Here is a 21,165-nt window from a genome sequence, read left to right as displayed (position 1 = left end):
GTAATCTGTAGTGGAATACATTTTAAAAGCAACCTTCCCAACACTATATATATTTGCATTTACACAAATAGGACAGTAAAGTATAGGAAATACCCTCAAAATTGTCATGTCTCATTATAGCCGGCAACTTCAACAGCTTACTTAGAAATACGCAGAAATATATTTTTAGAAATATATTTTTAGAAATATATTTTAAATAAATAGATCTTAAGGATAAAATGACACAAAGGACTTACTGTTCTCATCTTCATCATCCGTGACTCTCTTTCTTTTCTTCAGGCTAATTCTTTTTTCTTCCTTTTTGTCTTTCTCATAATTTTCCAGTGGAAATCCTGGAAGCAGACTTTTTCTCTCCATTTTTTATTTTTCAAAATTAGATATCTCCTTCCTAAACAAACTCTGGGGGGGGGAGGGAGTTACTTTCAGCTAAAATAACATTCTCAAATCACTTAAATGAATTAGAGTCACAATCATTTTAAAAAAGGAGTGACAAGAGTGAATGTTGAATTCTTTGTTTACCTGGTCAGCACAAGGGAAGAAAAATATTTGCCCACGACTACGCAGATTCAGTTCAGGTTTAGTTTATGACACTGGTCCTGATAGTATGGTCTGGAGAAAAACAGCATTAGCATTTTGAAGTTATGCCTTTGTGGTCTAATAACACAATTTTCATTTTTTTATTTCAGATTTTTAGCCTTCTTTTGCACTTTGAATTTTGTAATTTTAAATCTATCATCACAGATAAATTTTAAAAAGCCTTTTTTTCAGAAATATGTACCGCACATGTGTGCCATTTTTTATATGAGATAAATCTTGCAGCAAGTTTTAATCTAATTGTAAATAATTCTATTGTTCCTCTGTTGGTGACAGACTTAGAACACTGAACTGGCCACAACAGACTGACAAACAACTTCTTACCCAAACCTGTAGTCTCATTTACACACATCCTCTCCCTTCTTTGACCTGCTGCTAACACACTTACCACTTTACATCCAAGAATGAAAACTTAGAATAAAACTGAAAAGTGAAATACACTACAGGGACAAAGGTTCTGGTCCACCTACACATTATTTCTACAGGAGCTGCTTATGACACAGAAACACATGTCAACAGCTTTTATGAAGATGTTAATACCAGAAGGATTCTTAGGACTATTATTGATAAGCAACATTTTTATGCACTGCGCACCTCAGCGACTCTTTGTGGCTGAGGGGAGAAATTTCACAAAGTGACTTGGAGCTACGGTGGCATCCTATTACAGTACCAGGCTCAGTGAGCTCTTGAGATTGAGTAATTGTTTCACAAACGTTTGTGAAGAAAAACTGCCTGGCTAGGCAATGAGACTGAATTCAAAAATGAAGACTGTACTTTTGTCCATATTATCCGTATAGTTAGCCATTTAGACTGCACCTTTCACTATCCAAATCAACAAATCCACTGTATACATAAATACCCCCATAAATGTATGTGTGTGTGTGTGTGTGTGTGTGTGTGTGTGTGTGTGTGTGTGTGTGTGTAGACCGAGCAAAGTTACATTTTATGATCACAGTGACAATAAGGTCTATCAGCAAAAACACAGGAGAGCAAATAGACAGACATCTGTCCATCAGTTCTAGCAATCATACATCCATTATCCATGTATAAAAACACAACTTTTGTTTTACAAAGCAGAGACACGAAACACCAGAATACACTGTAAAAAAGGATATTTTGGATTTACTTAATTCAATAGTGGACATTGGTTGCACACAGATGTTTTGCTTTGGCAGCACCTTAAACAACTGAGTTAAATCAACACAAGTTATTCATATTCAATAAACCTGTGCATTTTGTGTTGATAAAATTTCATTGAAACATGTTTAGATGAAGTAATTTGAGCTCTTGGAATATTTTAATCCTTCACAATTTTCTCACTTTATTCCAACACTATTCAATAACTTTTACCACAACACTACTTGGTCACTTAAAAACTACATGTTCTCTTCATATTACATAATATTATAATGTTCAACAAAGTCTAGAGTCTGGTTAACATAAAAGTTTAATGGATTTATAACAACTTCCACTCCATCAATCCATCTTATCTTTATCATCTTTACCAGATGTGATAGGGCAAGAGCCGGGGTACATCCAAGACGTCACCAGTCTATTGCAGGGGTAACACAGAGAGAAATTTCACCAATTAACCTAACCCCAATAACTGCATGACTTTTAACTGTGGGAGGAAACCAGTGTACCCAGAGAGAACCCACTTCAAACTAGCTGGATTGTGGATTTGAAGGAGAAGTGGTAACCAATGCGTCACCAAGCTGTCAATCCAGACTTAACAGAAGTATAGGACAGCTATGATTACAAGGCTTGATGCAGAATTTTCTTTAAATTTTTGTCCTTAACAGGTTAAACCACAATAAATAGCAATAGCATACACGTGGTGTGTGCATAGTTGTCTGCCTCTTATAACCCCAGTGATTTTCCTGTGGTTTGAAATCTTGAGTCATCTTGTGAATTTTGTGAGTCCAGGCAACTAACCACTCTTATTAGATTGTCTCATGTCATCTCAACAAGAACAAATTAAGTTGAATTTTATACAGATCCTACGTGATTTAATTATGTTCACCACAGAAACATGAAATTATTTTGTTCAAATTACAAGTTAGACTTTTGTAAATGTAACAACCACCCAATTTTCTTTTTTTGAGTATAGCGACTTACCTCTTTTGCCGCCATAGACAGCAGTTGATGTCCCGGAAAATGAATATGAAACTTAACTTTTCACTTACTATAACAGAAACTCCCGGCTGTTATGGTGTTTACTCAGACAGTGACTTCCGGTAAGGACGGCAGTTTTTACACCGTGGTCAAGTCAGCCGCCTCTTAAGCTGGGCATACACTGTGCGATTTTTTCAGTCGCGTTTTTCAGCTCCTGCTCAAACTGTACGATTGACTCGCAGGGGTTAGAAGTTCGTAGGTCACGATGCAGGGTCTGCGACCTGAGTGCTCACACTGTGCATCCCTAACATGAAGGTTATAACACAAAATCTGTCTCTCGCTCTCCTTCTCCGTCTTTAACTGACACGCACACCACCACCATCAACTTTGCTAAATTGCTAATGAAAAACATTGACCAGGCAGCTGTGATTGAGCAGCAGTGACAATCCAACTATTTTCACGGTTGTTGTGTCGTGATAATTTTGTGAGGCCACATCGAAAAGGCTCAGATGAGCTTGCCAAAGTTCTACATGTTGTGCCTCCATCGCTTGTGTCCAGATCACACGCTGCACTGCCGTGCTGCTCCATCTTTTCACTTTCATTTCAGTGTGGGAGGCTGCGTTGACACCCTCATGACGGCCGACTTCATTTCAAACAGGTTTGATTTTCTTACGACCAAACGATTGATGATCGGGAGCTGGTTTGTTAATCGCTTCTCGTTACCCGATGTATACTACACGTTGCACGACACACGATGAAGGCGAAACTCGGGCCGATCACCAAAACGGTCTGACTGACTGAAAAATGGGCTCAAAATGGGCCAAAATCGCACAGTGTATGCCCAGCATTATACGCCGCATACATTTTCTTGCGTTTCTACATTAGCCTTTACGGTAGCTCCTGTTCTCTCTCATTCCTGATCGCTAACTTATTGACCCGCGCTCTCACACGTAGACGTGTGCGCATTCACACATACACGCGCGCACACACATTGCATTGGAACAGCCTGGTTGCATCATATTCAAAAATCCATTAAAAATCATCCTTGATAGCTGACGTCAAACTTTCAACACATTCCTCCTCTGGGCTACCGAGTCTACATCTGGGCCAAGATTCATCTATCAGCGATGATAAAAAAAAATAATGACATTCAAGCTCTATGTCTTACATAGTTCAATTAAAATTTATTTATAAAGTGCAAAATCACAAATACAATTGCACTTTATACTGTAAGGTAATAACACATATCTGTTTGCACATGTTTCAGTGAATTTTCCTATAAAGAAATGAGCTGTGGTTCAAGATTTTTGCAAAACACTCCAAATTTTATGCATTTTAATTTCAAATAGCATTTAAAATATTGTCTTTAGTAATTATTGGATTCTTAATTAAATAAAAGTTAAAAGTTAAAATGATAGCCAATCAGGAAAGGATCCTTTGATGATATGATTAAAATAGCTACTTGAGTTATGGGGTAACTGGTAATCTGTTACCAGTAATATGTTTTATATTAGAAAGCAAATCTTTCCAACACTGCTTATTTGTTCTGTTTTTGACTTTTTGTTTTTTGTTCATACTGAACAGTAGTATTTTCCAAATTAAACTTAAAATTTTGACTTGCTGACAGGTCTATATTAAAAGATGATAGTAATCTTAAATCATTAATATTGTCATGAGGACCAAAACTACTGTAAAGTGCAGTAAAATATTTTAAAGAAGACAGGAAGTATATGAAAAATACCCTTTACTGCTTTCATCTTTAGTGCATGTTTCCCAGGTGTTCAAATTGTTGCTGTCATCTCTGAAAAAAGAAGAGTTATTTTCATACACAAAGAAGGTTTTTATTATCCTGACATAGAGAGGAAATATCACCTTTGTGACACCACTGTATGGTTGGAGGCAACAGCAGGCATTGCGTAGTCTTCATCCTCATCTTCATTTTCTTCATAGTCATGCATTTTCCTCTTCTCCATCCTCATCTCATGATGATCTTCCTCACTTTCTTGTGCAGAAGAGATATAAACGTTTAAAATATGAGCATGTACACTTTGAGATTTGTAGATTTAGATCTAAGCTAATAATTTTTTTAAAAAATGTTTTGTTTAATTAAAATAATAATAATACAATGTTTGCATTTATATTTTAAAACTGTGGTTTTGAGGCACAGAGAGAAGAAAGCGCCGGTGACCCTGCTGAGAGTTCATCAGACTCAGAGTCTGATGATTTTCGCTTTCTCTTCTTTTGGTGCAAGATTAAGACAGAGAAAGTTTCATTATCAATTTCAGTGTTGCATGAATTTACTTTCCAAATCACTATTAGAATATTCTGATGCTCAGTTACCCTTTGCAGTCAAGGTTCCTTCTTTTCTATATTTCCCAGTGGTTAGGTAACCTTTCTGTGATAAGTTTGTTCAACAGTTTACTTTGTGAAATCTGATTTTCATTGATTCATAGAAATATTTTTAAAGAAGTAAAACCCAAAACTGCAGAGGTTTCTAATTGAAGCAAATAGTTGATTTCCTTTTTTTTATGTGAGTCTTTATTTGCAAGTTTCTCAAACTCAGGTGAACTTCACCAGTAGACTTTATGCTCAATACATACCTCACCTATACCAAGTGTCCACATGACTTAAGACAGTTCACATAAAAGTGGAAAAGAACACTTTTATAAAACAAAAAATAATAATCAATGTCATGAAAAATTATTTATTTATTCTATAACGTCTGTGCCGAATATGACCGGGAAGTCCCGAGGTCAAAATGGGAGACGCCCCCTAGGGTGGTGGAGAATGGCCGAGCTAGGCCAAGACAGACGGACAAAATGGTGGTGGCTAACCAACTGGACATAGTCTTGGTAGACAAGCAGAACAAGACAGCTGTAGTGATGTAGCAAAACCGAATGACAGCAACATCAGGAAGACGGAACATGAGAAGCTTGAGAAATACCAAGGGCTCAGAGAAGAGCTGGAGAAGATGTGGAGGGTGAAGGTAAGAGTGGTCCTAGTGGTAATCGGAGCACTTGGTGCGGTGACTCCCAAACTAGGCGAGTAGCTCCAGCAGATCCCAGGAAAAACATCAGCGATCTGTGTCCAGAAGAGCACAGTCCTAGGAACAGCTAAGATACTGCACAGGACCATATACATATATATATATATATATAAAACACCCAGCACGCCCCTGCGGGCGGTTTATCCTTCAAGCTCGGGTCCTCTACCAGAGGCCTGGGAGCTTGAGGGTCCTGCGCAGTATCTTAGCTGTTCCCAGGACTGCGCTCTTCTGGACAGAGATCTCTGATGTTGTTCCCGGGATCTGCTGGAGTCACTCGCCTAGCTTGGGAGTCACCGCACCTAGTGCTCCGATTACCACGGGGACCACCGTTACCTTCACCCTCCACATCCTCTCGAGCTCTTCTCTGAGCCCTTGGTATTTCTCCAGCTTCTCGTGTTCCTTCTTCCTGATATTGCTGTCATTCGGAACCGCTACATCGATCACTACAGCCATCTTCTTCTGTTTGTCTACCACCACTATGTCCGGTTGGTTAGCCACAACCATTTTGTCTGTCTGCATCTGGAAGTCCCACAGGATCTTAGCTCGGTCATTCTCCATCACCCTTGGGGGCATCTCCCATTTTGACCTTGGGACTTCCAGGTTATACTCGGCACAGATGTTCCTGTACACTATGCCGGCCACTTGGTTATGGCGTTCCATGTATGCCTTGCCTGCTAGCATCTTGCACCCTGCTGTTATGTGCTGGATTGTCTCTGGGGCATCTTTACACAGCCTGCACCTGGGGTCTTGCCTGGTGTGATAGACCCCAGCCTCTATGGATCTTGTACTCAGAGCTTGTTCTTGTGCTGCCATGATTAGTGCCTCTGTGCTGTCTTTCAGTCCAGCTTTGTCCAGCCACTGGTAGGATTTCTGGATATCAGCCACCTCCTCTATCTGCCGGTGGTACATACCGTGCAGGGGCCTGTCCTTCCATGATGGTTCCTCGCCTTCCTCCTCTTTCTTGGGTTTCTGCTGCCTGAGGTATTCACTGAGCACGCTGTCAGTTGGGGCCATCTTCGTGATGTATTCGTGGATGTTTCTTGTCTCATCCTGGACTGTGGTGCTGACACTCACCAGTCCCCGGCCCCCTTCCTTCCGCTTAGCGTACAGCCTCAGGGTGCTGGACTTGGGGTGAAACCCTCCATGCATGGTAAGGAGCTTTCTTGTCTTGATGTCAGTGGCTTCTATCTCCTCCTTTGGCCAGCCTATTACCCCAGCAGGGTACCTGATCACGGGCAGGGCGTAGGTGTTGATGGCCCGGATCTTGTTCTTACCATTCAGCTGACTCCTCAGGTCTTGCCTGACCCTCTGCAGGTACTTGGTGGTTGCAGCTTTTCTAGCGGCCTCTTCATGGTTCCCATTCGCCTGTGGGATCCCCAGGTACTTGTAACTGTCCTCTATATCTGCAATGTTGCCTTCTGGTAGTTCAATCCCCTCAGTTCTGACTACCTTCCCTCTCTTTGTTACCATCCGACTACACTTCTCCAGTCCGAATGACATTCCAATGTCATTGCTGTATAGCCTGGTAGTGTGTATCAGTGAATCGATGTCTCGTTCACTCTTGGCATACAGCTTGATGTCATCCATGTACAGGAGGTGGCTGACAACCACTCCGTTCCGTAGTCGGTATCCGTAGCCAGTCTTGTCAATGATCTCACTGAGGGGATTCAGGCCTATGCAGAACAGCAGTGGGGACAGAGCATCTCCTTGGTAGATCCCGCACTTGATGGTGACTTGTGCTATGGGCTTGGAGTTGGCCTCTAGTGTTGTACGCCACATCCCCATTGAGTTCCTGATGAAGGCTCTTAGGGTCCTGTTGATCTTGTACAGTTCTAGGCATTCCAGTATCCAGCTGTGGGGCATTGAGTCATAGGCCTTCTTGTAATCAATCCAGGCTGTGCACAGGTTGGTCAGTCTGGTCTTGCAGTCTTGGCTGACTGTTCTGTCTACCAGTAGCTGGTGTTTTGCGCCTCTGGTATATAGTCTTAGTTACTGAACCAGGAAAAAGCCCATCATATATTCTGGGAAAAAGAAGCATTTTAACAAAGAACCATGTGGTTGACTTTGTAAATGTATATATATATATATATATATATGTACCTCTTACAGATCATGATTCAGATAAATCTAACAGTTTTCATTAAAAAAAAAAAGTATATTAAAACTTTTTGTAATATACATTGGATTTGGTACTATTCTTTGATGTGAGTGTCTTGCTTGCAGGGATATGAATACCAGTTCGGTTCATAATGAGAATCATAAGATTCTGAATTGACCTCATCGTCATCCTCCTCCTCTGTGATCAAATTGAGCCTCCAGGAGTGTCAGCTGTTTACCTGCTATTCTACACTTTGACTACCATTTCAAATTGACATGAACAGTATCTGTATCAACCCAAGCAAGCTTTATATTAAAAAATGCTTTTAGGGTTTTTTTTTAAACATTTTTTTCTTATAATTCTTTACATTTTATATAATTTTTAACTTCAAAATAGGTCAATTTGACGCACAACATAATAGGCCAGGAGTGATGCCAGGGGGACTTCAATCTCTCTCTCTCAATCCCACATTTCTCAACAGACGTTATCCATTGTTGATTGCTTAAATGTATGATAACTATATCCATGTGCACAATAGCTTTCCTTCAGTTAAAAAGAAAGAAAGAAAGAAAGAAAGAAAGAAAGAAAGAAAGAAAGAAAAGGCACTTAACTCCGTTCTGGTAACTCCCACTAGCTCATTGAGGCACCTTAAGACCTGATTTTCAAGACTCCCAAGTCAGAGCTTAGACTTAAACAACCACCAGAGGTCTCAGTAGTGTCCACCTTCAGTTCACTGAGGAAATACTGACTATGGTCAGACCACTTGTCACATGAGAAAGGTAAGCAAGGCCTGGCATTTAATAGCAGCTGCTTTCTGATGAAGTTCAAATAAATAATCCTCAAAAATCATTTTGTCTTTCAAATTTTTATTTTTGTCATTCTTTCTTTTACTCACACAAGTCATTTCCATTGTTATGCTAGTGTCAAATGAAACCACAATGGACCAAAAAAACTTCAATTTATTCATAAATTTATATTTTTCTTTATATTTTGCTTCCAGACATTTTTAAAGTGGTTTTGAGCAATAGCTCTCCAGCTTTCTGAAGATGCTTTTCTCTCATTTTCAGTCCTGTTACCTGACCATTTTCAGAGGAATGCTTTTTTATTTGTTAAGCCACATAGAACTGACCTATGAATTATTTAAACATAAAAAAGATACCTAACATAAGTGATGAGCCAGTATTGTATCGACAACAACAAACAACTGTCTTTAGGCGCTTTGTTACTACCAGTCAAAAGCACAGAGCCTGTTCCTACTTTTTTAGTTGACTCTATGAAAATATCAATGGTGTGCAGTTTGTAGTTGAAAAATTTTAGGAAAAACTGGACTAGAAGAGGAAAGAATAAGTTGTTTCAAGCCCGAAAAACACTATCTACTCCAGATGAGCAGCATCTGAAAGTCATCTCCTTAAGGAACAAGAAAAAAGCAAAGACCTGACACAGGACCTGAGAGATCTACTGTTCACTGAAGCCACATCAGAAATGGTCTCGGTGAAAAGATGGCTGTCAAGATGTCAAGAAAAAATCTAAAAAAGACTGAGGTATGTCAAATTACACAAGAACTGGATAAATGGAAAATCAGTAGCAACTGGTCATATGAAGTGATGAATCCAAAAGTGAAACTCCTGAGTTACATCATTTGCAGATAAAGGAAGGAGGTCAGGAGTGAGGTACAACAGTGGGTGGCTGCACCCAGATCTCAGACATGGTAGAGGCTCTGTCATGGTTTGGAGCTGCATTTCAGGCATTGATATTGAGGATCTTGTCAGGATCTTGGGTGATCGTGGCTCAAGAGTTGGTAGTTCGTCTTGTAATCGGAAGGTTGCTGGTTCGAGCCCTGGCTCTGACAGTCTCGGTCGTTGTGTCCTTGGGCAAGACACTTCACCCGTTGCCTACTGGTGGTGGTCAGAGGGCCCGGTGGTGCCAGTGTCCGGCAGCCTTGCCTCTGTCAGTGCGCCCCAGGACAACCAGGGCAACTGTGGCTACAATGTAGCTTGCCATCACCAGTGTGTGATTCACACAACAAAGTGTGTGAATGGTTGGATGACTGAATGTAGTGTAAAGCGCTTTGGGGTCCATAGGGACTAAGTAAAGTGCTAAACAAATACAGGCCATATACCATTTGTCAAAAATAATTGAATCTGAAAAAAGAAAAGTACCATCACATTTAATCCATAATGTGTCAATCAGTGCTTCATTTTATGGCATCACAATGATCCCAAACACACTGCCGATCCAGAAAAGCATACCCGGATAGAAAAACTCAATAAAACACTATCAGTCATGGACTCACCTCCCCAGAGTCTGGACATCAACATCACTGAAGCAGCGTGAGATCATCTTCACAGAGGGCAGAACAAAAAGCATTCAACATCCAAAGACAGCTTTAAATATTCTTCAAGAAGCCTGCAGAACTATTCCTGAAGACTACTTAAAGAAATGAGAACAAAGCTGCACAAGAGAGTTCAGACTGTGTCGAAGAATAAAGGTGGTCGTACCAAATATTGACTTTCAAACTCGTTAGCATTTTAAAACTCTGTATTGTATTTCCATGTATTTGGCCACAAATCCTTGCATCTACTTTTTTCCTAGTAAAATATAAAGAAAAAGTTGTAAGCCGAGATATCAGATGACAATATTTTCTAATTATGGACAGACAAATTTGTATGAAAATGATTTTTATTAATTAAATCAGTTAGATATATCATCTGTCACACATTTGAATGATAAATCACTAACAAAGTAAAAGCTCATCTATTTCTTTTTCTTAGTAAGACCTGGTATTTTTCTTCTAATAATTGGAAATATCTTAAAAGACAGCACAATTAAAATGATTCCTATTCCACAAAGCCATTTAGCTGCTACCCCAAGATCCCAACATAACAGTACACACAATACAGCCAGCAACAGGATGCTCTTCATGAGGTAAGACCTGCTGCATAATTCCCCCTCTGCGTCTTTTCTTGCCCTTTCCTCCTCTTGTCTCCACAGCTTTGTCTTCATCTTCTTTAGGTCTTCATCCTTGTGACGCTCCCTCAGATTTTGCTCCTTTTTGCTGATTTCTTCATGTCTCTCTGCAAGGATGCTTTCCTGTCGTTCTCTGATTTTCCTCTCCTTCTCAGGATACAACTCTGTCTTGTAGTAACTACCTTCATTCAGGGCCACCAGAGTCTTGATCTTCTCCATAAAAGTTGTGACCTGCTTCTGGTCCTCCGGGGTTTTGTTGTTGAAGACGTGGAAGCCACCGCTACACTTGCGTATGAAGTTGCGGAGGTTCTCGTCACTCTCAGTAATGATGTCATTTATTGTTTTGTTTTCCAGGCGATCGCCGTGGGTGAACAGCACGATGGTGTAGTCCCACACTCTTGGGCCAAACTTTGCTTCGATCAGCGTGTGGGTGTCTTGGTCTTCCTGAGTCAGCCTTCCTAAAGGAACAACATATGCAAAGACGTGGGGTCCTGGTTCCTGGAGTTTCAGGCGTTGAAGAATCTCTTGGATGATGTCCTCCTTGTTGCTTCCCTTCTCAAAATGCCCAGGCGTGTCAATCACATCGACAGGTATGTCTCCGACCACCCCGGACTCTTTTTCACAGTGAACAGTGACGCTGCCCAGCTTCATCTCTGACCTGAACACCATTTTATTGAGGATGGTGTTCCCACTCGAGCTCTTGCCTGCACCACATTTTCCAAGAAGCATGATCCTCAGTGGCACTGTCAACCCAACAGAACAAGCATTTTTAAACACTATTCAGAGTTCATGAAAGTTGTTGTGCTCTTCATTCTGACTTCTGATATTAGCCGTGTTTATTTGTAGAAATTCGTGGCTTTCACATATTAGCCCAGACTGTTGCATCCCAGGGCACGAACAGTATGAACTTTTTTATTATGTTGTTACATTGTGGCAAATACAAAGCATTTTGGATAGCATTTGTTGATGAATATAGTAAAAAGTAAAGTTTAATACACTGTATGTCGTCTCATGTTACCATTTGTGGTTTGTTTTGTTTTTATATGCCTGTTAAAATATTTTTTCTTATCTTATTTTTCAAAAATAGAATTTTGTATGATTAACCAAAATGATCCAGGCATTAATGATTCTTTTACTGCAGAAATTGCTATTACTAAATGTAACTACTAATTTCAGTCATGTTATACTGATATTATTCTGGTTATTTTCCATTACTTGGTAGCTTTTTGGCAACGGATTCGCAACTGAGCAGAGATCCAAGAGACAACAGGCTCCAGGTGGCCAAGCCGAGACGTGTAAGGCGAAAGTCAAAGTTCATTTAGAGAATCGAAAAGAGACTCAAAAAGTGACCTCAAACTATGAAGGTAAATATGTTGCAAAATTTGAGAGCTTGATAAATTTCAGTTATATAAAACAACCAGCTGTACGTTCGTGCCTTATCCTCTCATATAAAAGGCATAAAGGGAACTCTTATTTACAGCTGTGATTACAAGTTTATATTCACTCATCGTGGACATGAATATCATGGTAATTTGGGGGCATTTAACAATTTTTTTTTTAATTGTTCTTTCTCCAAGGTGAAATGATCGTACAGCATACATATTTAAAGTTGAATTTCTTTTGGATTTTCTTGAATCTACACAGGGTCAAAAGTTTACATACAGGGTCAAATATATAGGTATATGTAGGTACATGCCTACTAATCTTTTGTTAACAAGTTGCACCTCAACCAGAAACTTTCGGTAGTCATCACCAAGCGTGTGGCACAATTCTGGCTGAATGTTTGACTGCTCTTCTTTTCAGAGTTGGTTATTAAATTTATTTGGTTTGTTGGCAAAGAACCGGGTTTTAAGCACAGTCTTGTTGTTGGCGACTGAAAGTCTCTGATTGAGGTGCAACTTGCTCAGAGTCATTTAACCAAATATCACTGGGAGTGTATGTATATATTTCAGTTTCTATGTATACTTTTCACACAGGGTCAAATATTTAGGTATATAAGCAGGACACCGAGGCAGGCAAAGCAGACAAAAGTAAAAAGAAGCCTTTATTCCAAAGATATGTACACTTTTCACCCTGTGTGGATTGGAGAAAATCCCAAAGAAAATCAGACTTGTACACCTAATTCTTTGTTTGTTTTTAGGTCATTAAAGATGTACAATCATTCCACCCTTGGAAATGAAGAGTCCAAAGAAATCACTGAAAGCCCAAAATTATGAAGGCATTCAGTAGATGTAAACTTGACCACAGCTCTATATATGGTCCTGGGCTCACTTACACAAAAACCCCATTGCATTTCTTAATACTTATTGATCCTACAAACCTTAATTACTTAGCTAAGTAACTTATTAAATAACTAAGCTACTAATCTAAGCTTCGCAACTTTGTAACTACCTAAAGTATTTATATTTGTAAAGTTTAATGACACATTTATAATGCTGGTGTACAGCTTAAAGAGTCTCTTGGTTTTGTGATACACAGTTAGATTTGCAATCAGTGATGGTTTAGCTGTGATGTAGAGTGAGATGAGAAGAGCTAAAAGCAGTAAAAGCAGGACACAGAGGCAGACAACGCAGATAAAAGTAAAAAGAAGCCTTTATTATAAAGATACAAAGACCCTAAAGAGCAGATAAGTGGGAATAAGGAACACAAGAAACGAGATGCAAACATTAAATGAACATTACATCAACATTAGAGGCTAAACGTGCACTTTTCAAAATCACTGTTTGCTAACTAGTGTTTGTTTGTGTGTTAGTTAAACACACACACACACACACTCACACACACACTTACAGGAAGAAGGCAGATAAAAATAGTCACTGCCATTTTGGATTTTTTTTTCTTTTTATGAAAGTACTGTAAAAAACATTATAAAACTTATGTGGTTTTGTTTCCCCCCATTGGAAGCTTATATTTTAGATAATGGCTTCAATCTTCAAACATCTGAAACAAGCCCTATAAACTGCAATAGCCAACAGCTCAGCTAAAGCACCAGTATGACGCACACTGCTCTCTTTTTCTTTCTACATGTGTAAGTTGAACAAAGGAAGACACGTGATTAAGAACATGCTGTGACAGTAAGAAGGAAACGCCGTCCAACGACACCCACGGGGGCAAAAAAACGTACAAAAAACTAAATAAAAACAATAAACTAAAAACTTTTAACTCAGCAGCATTTCCATATTTCATACTGACCCTTCTCCTTTTCACTTTCTGCTGGAATAAGTATGCTGTCAGCGGCCGGAGTGCTCATGGTGGACGAAGACAGAGGTATCACCAAAACTCAAATCTCTAAGTCTGTTAGGTGAAGCTTCTTTCACCGCAGCTTCCTCGGTGCTTTCTGTTTTAAACTGAGGGTGGGGCTCTACAGTCAAGTCACATACTGGCTGCCCTACGAGAATATCGCATCCACCAAGTTAAAGTCAAGTCCACATACGCTGAATAATTAGGTCAGCAGCGACAATCGGCCGCTCTGCAGGACATAGGTGTTATTTTTCTACCTGTTTCGAGCCAAGACTATTTCCACCCAAATGTTTTAAACCAATAAACTTGGCACTCTACCTGCATCTTATAGAGAGTCACTGATGGGAGAAACCTTTATGGTGTAAGGGGTCAAAGCTCTGATGATTTCTTGCATAACAGCTTAATGTGGAATAAAGTTATGATTTCAAATAGAATATCATTACTTTCAGTTTGACTGAGAAGTAGACTTTGATTCGTTATTTTATGGTGAGGCTGAGAAGCAATGCAACGAGGAAGCAATTAAACTATTACATTTAAGGATACTGCGATTCTTTATATCACTGATCCATTTACAAAACACACGAACCGCCTAAAGTGTGCTAAGACAATTGCGCTTTAAAGGTTTAAGAAGAAAAATACAATGAACGGTCTCAGCGCGCCATCTAGTGGTCAGTATACTTTAATGCTTCATAAAACGTCCTGATCAGGGATAAAGTTTCAATAAATTCACCCTGGATTGACAAAATGTAAAATGAAAATATTTTAAAATGTGAGTATTTACTTTCAGCAATGAAAAGTAATCAGCTACACTTACTCAAGCACCGGACCTATGTAGTATTTTGAGAGTACATCAGGTAAATGGTTCATTTTTCAGCTACATTTCAATGAAATATTGTATTTTTAACCCTAATACTTATCTGAAAATTATACTCATTATCCAAAGATAAACCAAAGGCTGGCTGGCAGTCAGTTATTCATTCATGAATAAATGAATCTTGTCTTCAATCTTAGAACAAATCCTCAACAAACATCAGCTGATTCAGACTCACTGTCATGGTCTCCGTGCCTGCCCGGCCGGCCCCACAAGGCTACATGTTCTGTTTTGGTTCTCTCTCTCTCTCTCTCTCTCTCTCTCTCTCTCTCTCTCTGCCTGGGCGGAGCTCACTGCGGGCTTCCACCCTTGGCCCACACACCTGTCATCAATCACCAGTCATCACCAGGAGCACTACTTGAGGCTGGGACACAGATCCTCTCATCGTTGGATGATTGTGCTTAACACGTTAGTGACCCTCTCAGCTCTTGTGACGTTAGCTTGTGTGAGATTAGTGACTTGGAGTAACTTGCCTTTTCCCTGTGTGTAAGTTTTCCTCCCTGGACCTGTGACCTCCCCGCTGTGTGGTTGTGTGTGAGTTGGAGTAAGAGGAGGGGACGAGTGCACGAGTGTTTTCCCCTGGATCTTCCCTGGGACCCTTCTCCTACCCGGATTTCCCCCACTGTACTTGGTGTTGTAAATAAACTCTGTGTTGGAACTGACTACCCGCTCTGCGCTTGAGTCCCTGCACCAGTTGTGACACTCACACAGACTCATTGCCGGTTTTAACAGGATGAAACTAATCTTACTGGCTTTTAGTTTATTTTAGGGTTGACTCTGTGATCACAACATTTGCTTTTAAGACACATACAGTTAACCTCCTACAAGCCTACATGGACCCTGAGATTATCTGTTAGGTCACTCATGAGGATTTCCTGTTAAAACCTAAAAATGAAAAGTAACGGGGATGATTCAGAGCCCTGCTTATGAAGCTAAAACCTTGTTGTCATTTAAGATTCTTTATTAAATTAATTTTGGGGGATTTTCTAGGCCTTGAGAATATTTAATGGTTGATTTGATTGCATGTAAAGTTTATTGTAACTTTTTAGTAGTTAATTGCTATTTTATTCTTGCAATCTGGGGACAAAGTGTTCAAAAGACCACAGCTTTATGGTGCATATCCTTTTTTTTTTCTTTTTCTTTTTTTGCCTGTCCCGTTTGGCTCTTTTGCCATCAGAATTATTGTCTAAAGGCAAAGAAAGATGCCCAATGGATTTACTTTACCAAACTGACCATCCCAGCTTTGCCGTATTGGTCTATTTGATTCACCTTTTATTGTTTATTTTGTTTTATTTTCACTTGCTAAATACGGGACAGACTTGACTGCGGAAAAGAAAGGGGAGAAAGAAAGAGGGAAAGAAAAACAGCATGGAAGAGGAAAGGTGATAAAGGGTAAACAACAAAAACCAACAAAATAAGCAGACAAAAAAATACATATATCAATCGCCTGGATCACCTGTTGAGAAAGAAAAAAGAGAAAACAAGTAGAAGAAAAAAAGAGAGCAATATAATAAACAACATCACGATGATCTATGGGAATATAACAGTAAATACTAAATATTAAACATTATTGTGCAGCACGTAAGATCGACAGCGCACAGTGTGCTTTGAGGTAGTTTATGAGTCTTTATGATACAGTTTATGGTGCATATCCAAAGAATCTTTTTATTTGATGTTAGTGAAGCAAACTAACATATTTACAATGCACAGCAATTTAAAAGCACGGAACAATGACTCACCTTTGCACTTGTCTGTTATTTACTTAAGAGTTCATCAAATTCACATTTATATTAAATTATGCTCATTAAAGTAGCATTATAGTGCATGAGAGCTTCATAAGGAGGATCTCAGGTGGGAAAAAAAAACAAGGTCAGGAGATTCTACTTTCCAGGCTTTCACCGTAGATTATTTCCGATCAGCCAGCCTCTGTAGGAGGGCGATGACTGTGTCCTGTTTGGAGGAGAGCAGCTCCAGGGCTGTGGCTATCCTTCCTAGGGACTCGGACATTCGCACCTCCCTCCTCTCGCGCCTCTTCTCTCTGGCTTCAACCCTGCGGCGAGATACTCGATCGAGGTAGGCCTGCTCCTCCTGTCGCTTCAGAATCTCCTGGAACAAAGTGGAGCCGCCTTGCTCCGCTTTCGCCTTCTGGTTCTGTCCTTCAGTTCCAGACACAGTTGTTGTAGACAAAGAGGTGGCAGCAGAGGAAGTGAGGCAGGAGGACGTGATGAGATGGATGGAGCTTTGCGGCTCGTGTAGCCCAGTGTGTTGAGGTCTGTGTTGCTGGCGGAGATGAGGGAAGGGGATGTGGTGGCTGTTTCTGTAAATATAGGTGAGGAAATAAAAGAAGGAGCCGACACAATGGTGGCTGGGTGAATACTAGTAGTAACAATGTCACCATTGAGGACGATCAGGGGCTTAAGGTCTGGAGCATTAGTTGAGCTAATGGTCGCTGCAGTCACCGACGTACTGGCAGCGCTGCCAGCACTGGAGCCCAGACCTACTGAGTCCACACCACCACCACCAGCAACAGCAGCGAAGTCACTGCTAGGACGGATGATGGTGGATGTCGGCTGTGGAAGCTGCAGGGGCTTTGCAGCGATCTTAGCCAAAGGAGCAGGCAGTGTAGAAACCGTGCTGCCGCCTTTGTTTCGTTTGTTGTTGACGATCTGAGTGCCAATGGTGTCGCAGAGGGTGGCGTCCATCAACTAGAGTGGAACAAGACACACACAAAGATATGGAGAAAGTACATCAATGAATACATCAAACAGCATTGTAATCCATGTCTTACAAATACCAGTTAACAATGTAACCGTATGCTATCTTAGGCTGACATTAAACCTTGTTACTTTATGTTATAATCCTAGTTATTTCTGCTGTACTTCCTCACAGTTGTTCAGATTAAACATCCCTGTACAAGAACTATTCATCATTTAACCCTGTGAGGTCCTTAAAGTCTTTCCATCTCTATATTGACTCAGTTCTCTTATGGTATTAAAAAACTGTATAAATTCAGTACCACTCTTTATGATACAGTTTTTCAAATGGGCAAGAGTAAGGATTTGGGGGTAACAGGGTCATGGGCAGCCAAGGGGCACTGATCAGGCCGGGAATGAAAGCTGGGCCCATGTGGTCTGATCCAACAGATGAGCTACTGTAGCTCAAATTGCAAAAAAAAAGTTAATACTAATTCTGATAGAAAGGTGTCAGAATACACAGTGCATCACAGTTTGTTGCATATGAGGCTGCATGGCTACAGACCAGAAGGTGTCCTTATCTGAGAGGTCTAGTGGAGCCCATGCTTCGATGGGTCAGGGCTGTTTTGGCAGCAAAAGGGGAAAAACACAATATTAGGCAAGTGGTTATAATGTTATGGCTGGTGGTATATCGCCAACAGCAGAAGAATGCTTCTGATTTCTAGCCAGTAACCCTGAGTTTAGAATTTTGTAAAAGTAGACCAATCCTGCACTCTCCATCGACCACACCTTCCAAAATATATAAAGCAGCCGTTTCTTCTTTCTGCACCATTTTTCAATATATGTATATATATATATGTATATGTATATATATATATGTATATATATATATATATGTATATATATATGTATATATATATATATATATATATATATATATATATATATATATATATATGGCCTGAACCCCCTCAGTGAGATCATTAACAAGACTGGCTACGGATACCGACTACGGAACGGAGCGGTTGTCAGCCACCTCCTGTACATGGATGACATCAAGCTGTATGCCAAGAGTGAACGAGACATCGATTCACTGATCCACACTACCAGGCTATACAGCAATGACATCGGGATGTCATTCGGACTGGAGAAGTGTAGTCGGATGGTAACAAAGAGAGGAAAGGTAGTCAGAACTGAGGGGATTGAACTACCAGAAGGCAACATTGCAGACATAGAGGACAGTTACAAGTACCTGGGGATCCCGCAAGCGAATGGGAACCATGAAGAGGCCGCTAGGAAAGCTGCATTCAGTCATCCAACCATTCACACACTTTGTTGTGTGAATCACACACTGGTGATGGCAAGCTACATTGTAGCCACAGTTGCCCTGGTTGTCCTGGGGCGCACTGACAGAGGCAAGGCTGCCGGACACTGGCACCACCGGGCCCTCTGACCACCACCAGTAGGCAACGGGTGAAGTGTCTTGCCCAAGGACACAACGACCGAGACTGTCAGAGCCAGGGCTCGAACCAGCAACCTTCCGATTACAAGACGAACTACCAACTCTTGAGCCACGATCACCCAAGATCCTGACAAGATCCTCAATATCAATGCCTGAAATGCAGCTCCAAACCATGACAGAGCCTCTACCATGTCTGAGATCTGGGTGCAGCCACCCACTGTTGTACCTCACTCCTGACCTCCTTCCTTTATCTGCAAATGATGTAACTCAGGAGTTTCACTTTTGGATTCATCACTTCATATGACCAGTTGCTACTGATTTTCCATTTATCCAGTTCTTGTGTAATTTGACATACCTCAGTCTTTTTTAGATTTTTTCTTGACATCTTGACAGCCATCTTTTCACCGAGACCATTTCTGATGTGGCTTCAGTGAACAGTAGATCTCTCAGGTCCTGTGTCAGGTCTTTGCTTTTTTCTTGTTCCTTAAGGAGATGACTTTCAGATGCTGCTCATCTGGAGTAGATAGTGTTTTTCGGGCTTGAAACAACTTATTCTTTCCTCTTCTAGTCCAGTTTTTCCTAAAATTTTTCAACTACAAACTGCACACCATTGATATTTTCATAGAGTCAACTAAAAAAGTAGGAACAGGCTCTGTGCTTTTGACTGGTAGTAACAAAGCGCCTAAAGACAGTTGTTTGTTGTTGTCGATACAATACTGGCTCATCACTTATGTTAGGTATCTTTTTTATGTTTAAATAATTCATAGGTCAGTTCTATGTGGCTTAACAAATAAAAAAGCATTCCTCTGAAAATGGTCAGGTAACAGGACTGAAAATGAGAGAAAAGCATCTTCAGAAAGCTGGAGAGCTATTGCTCAAAACCACTTTAAAAATGTCTGGAAGCAAAATATAAAGAAAAATATAAATTTATGAATAAATTGAAGTTTTTTTGGTCCATTGTGGTTTCATTTGACACTAGCATAACAATGGAAATGACTTGTGTGAGTAAAAGAAAGAATGACAAAAATAAAAATTTGAAAGACAAAATGATTTTTGAGGATTATTTATTTGAACTTCATCAGAAAGCAGCTGCTATTAAATGCCAGGCCTTGCTTACCTTTCTCATGTGACAAGTGGTCTGACCATAGTCAGTATTTCCTCAGTGAACTGAAGGTGGACACTACTGAGACCTCTGGTGGTTGTTTAAGTCTAAGCTCTGACTTGGGAGTCTTGAAAATCAGGTCTTAAGGTGCCTCAATGAGCTAGTGGGAGTTACCAGAACGGAGTTAAGTGCCTTTTCTTTCTTTCTTTCTTTCTTTCTTTCTTTCTTTCTTTCTTTCTTTTTAACTGAAGGAAAGCTATTGTGCACATGGATATAGTTATCATACATTTAAGCAATCAACAATGGATAACGTCTGTTGAGAAATGTGGGATTGAGAGAGAGAGATTGAAGTCCCCCTGGCATCACTCCTGGCCTATTATGTTGTGCGTCAAATTGACCTATTTTGAAGTTAAAAATTATATAAAATGTAAAGAATTATAAGAAAAAAATGTTTAAAAAAAAACCCTAAAAGCATTTTTTAATATAAAGCTTGCTTGGGTTGATACAGATACTGTTCATGTCAATTTGAAATGGTAGTCAAAGTGTAGAATAGCAGGTAAACAGCTGACACTCCTGGAGGCTCAATTTGATCACAGAGGAGGAGGATGACGATGAGGTCAATTCAGAATCTTATGATTCTCATTATGAACCGAACTGGTATTCATATCCCTGCAAGCAAGACACTCACATCAAAGAATAGTACCAAATCCAATGTATATTACAAAAAGTTTTAATATACTTTTTTTTTTTAATGAAAACTGTTAGATTTATCTGAATCATGATCTGTAAGAGGTACATATATATATATATATATATATATACATTTACAAAGTCAACCACATGGTTCTTTGTTAAAATGCTTCTTTTTCCCAGAATATATGATGGGCTTTTTCCTGGTTCAGTAACTAAGACTATATACCAGAGGCGCAAAACACCAGCTACTGGTAGACAGAACAGTCAGCCAAGACTGCAAGACC

At 40.0% G+C, this 21,165-nt stretch overlaps 3 protein-coding genes across 34 annotated transcripts in view; all 3 read right to left on the bottom strand.

Moving 5' to 3' along the window:
* The window catches only part of LOC102081056 (glutamic acid-rich protein), a 149,753-nt gene extending 145,039 nt beyond the window's left edge, over positions 1–4,714 (bottom strand). For 9 of the 30 annotated variants that reach the window (XM_025906811.1, XM_025906813.1, XM_025906832.1 and 6 more), the window contains exons 1-3: positions 2,713–3,190; positions 520–609; positions 237–399 (exon numbers count right to left, since the gene is read on the bottom strand). In XM_025906811.1, coding sequence (XP_025762596.1) covers positions 237–357 — 121 coding nt within the window. In that variant the 5' untranslated portion in view covers positions 358–399; positions 520–609; positions 2,713–3,190. Of the gene's footprint in view, positions 1–236; positions 400–519; positions 610–2,712; positions 3,197–4,450; positions 4,511–4,581 lie in introns of those variants that run through there. The other 21 variants (XM_025906817.1, XM_025906818.1, XM_025906809.1 and 18 more) reach the window with 10 other exon arrangements.
* A 3,993-nt stretch (positions 4,715–8,707) lies between these two features.
* On the bottom strand, positions 8,708–14,099 carry LOC112841654 (GTPase IMAP family member 7). Its single transcript, XM_019358142.2, has 2 exons — positions 14,013–14,099; positions 8,708–11,563 (listed from the first exon to the last, which is right to left on the bottom strand). Exons 1-2 carry the CDS (start codon positions 14,068–14,070, stop codon positions 10,608–10,610), a joined length of 1,014 nt encoding a protein of 337 aa, XP_019213687.1. The 5' UTR covers positions 14,071–14,099; the 3' UTR covers positions 8,708–10,607.
* A 2,433-nt stretch (positions 14,100–16,532) lies between these two features.
* The window catches only part of LOC112841712 (uncharacterized), a 38,059-nt gene continuing 33,426 nt past the window's right edge, over positions 16,533–21,165 (bottom strand). For all 3 annotated transcript variants that reach the window (XM_025906841.1, XM_025906839.1, XM_025906840.1), the window contains 2 exons: positions 17,327–17,636; positions 16,533–17,248 (listed from right to left, as the gene is read on the bottom strand). In XM_025906841.1, the coding sequence (XP_025762626.1) occupies positions 17,028–17,248; positions 17,327–17,636 (531 nt within the window). In that variant the 3' untranslated portion in view covers positions 16,533–17,027. The remainder of the gene's footprint in view (positions 17,249–17,326; positions 17,637–21,165) is intronic.

Source organism: Oreochromis niloticus, linkage group LG4 (genome assembly GCF_001858045.2).
Source record: "Oreochromis niloticus isolate F11D_XX linkage group LG4, O_niloticus_UMD_NMBU, whole genome shotgun sequence".
Lineage (NCBI taxonomy): Eukaryota > Metazoa > Chordata > Actinopteri > Cichliformes > Cichlidae > Oreochromis > Oreochromis niloticus.
This window is presented reverse-complemented; position numbering and strand designations above follow the sequence as displayed.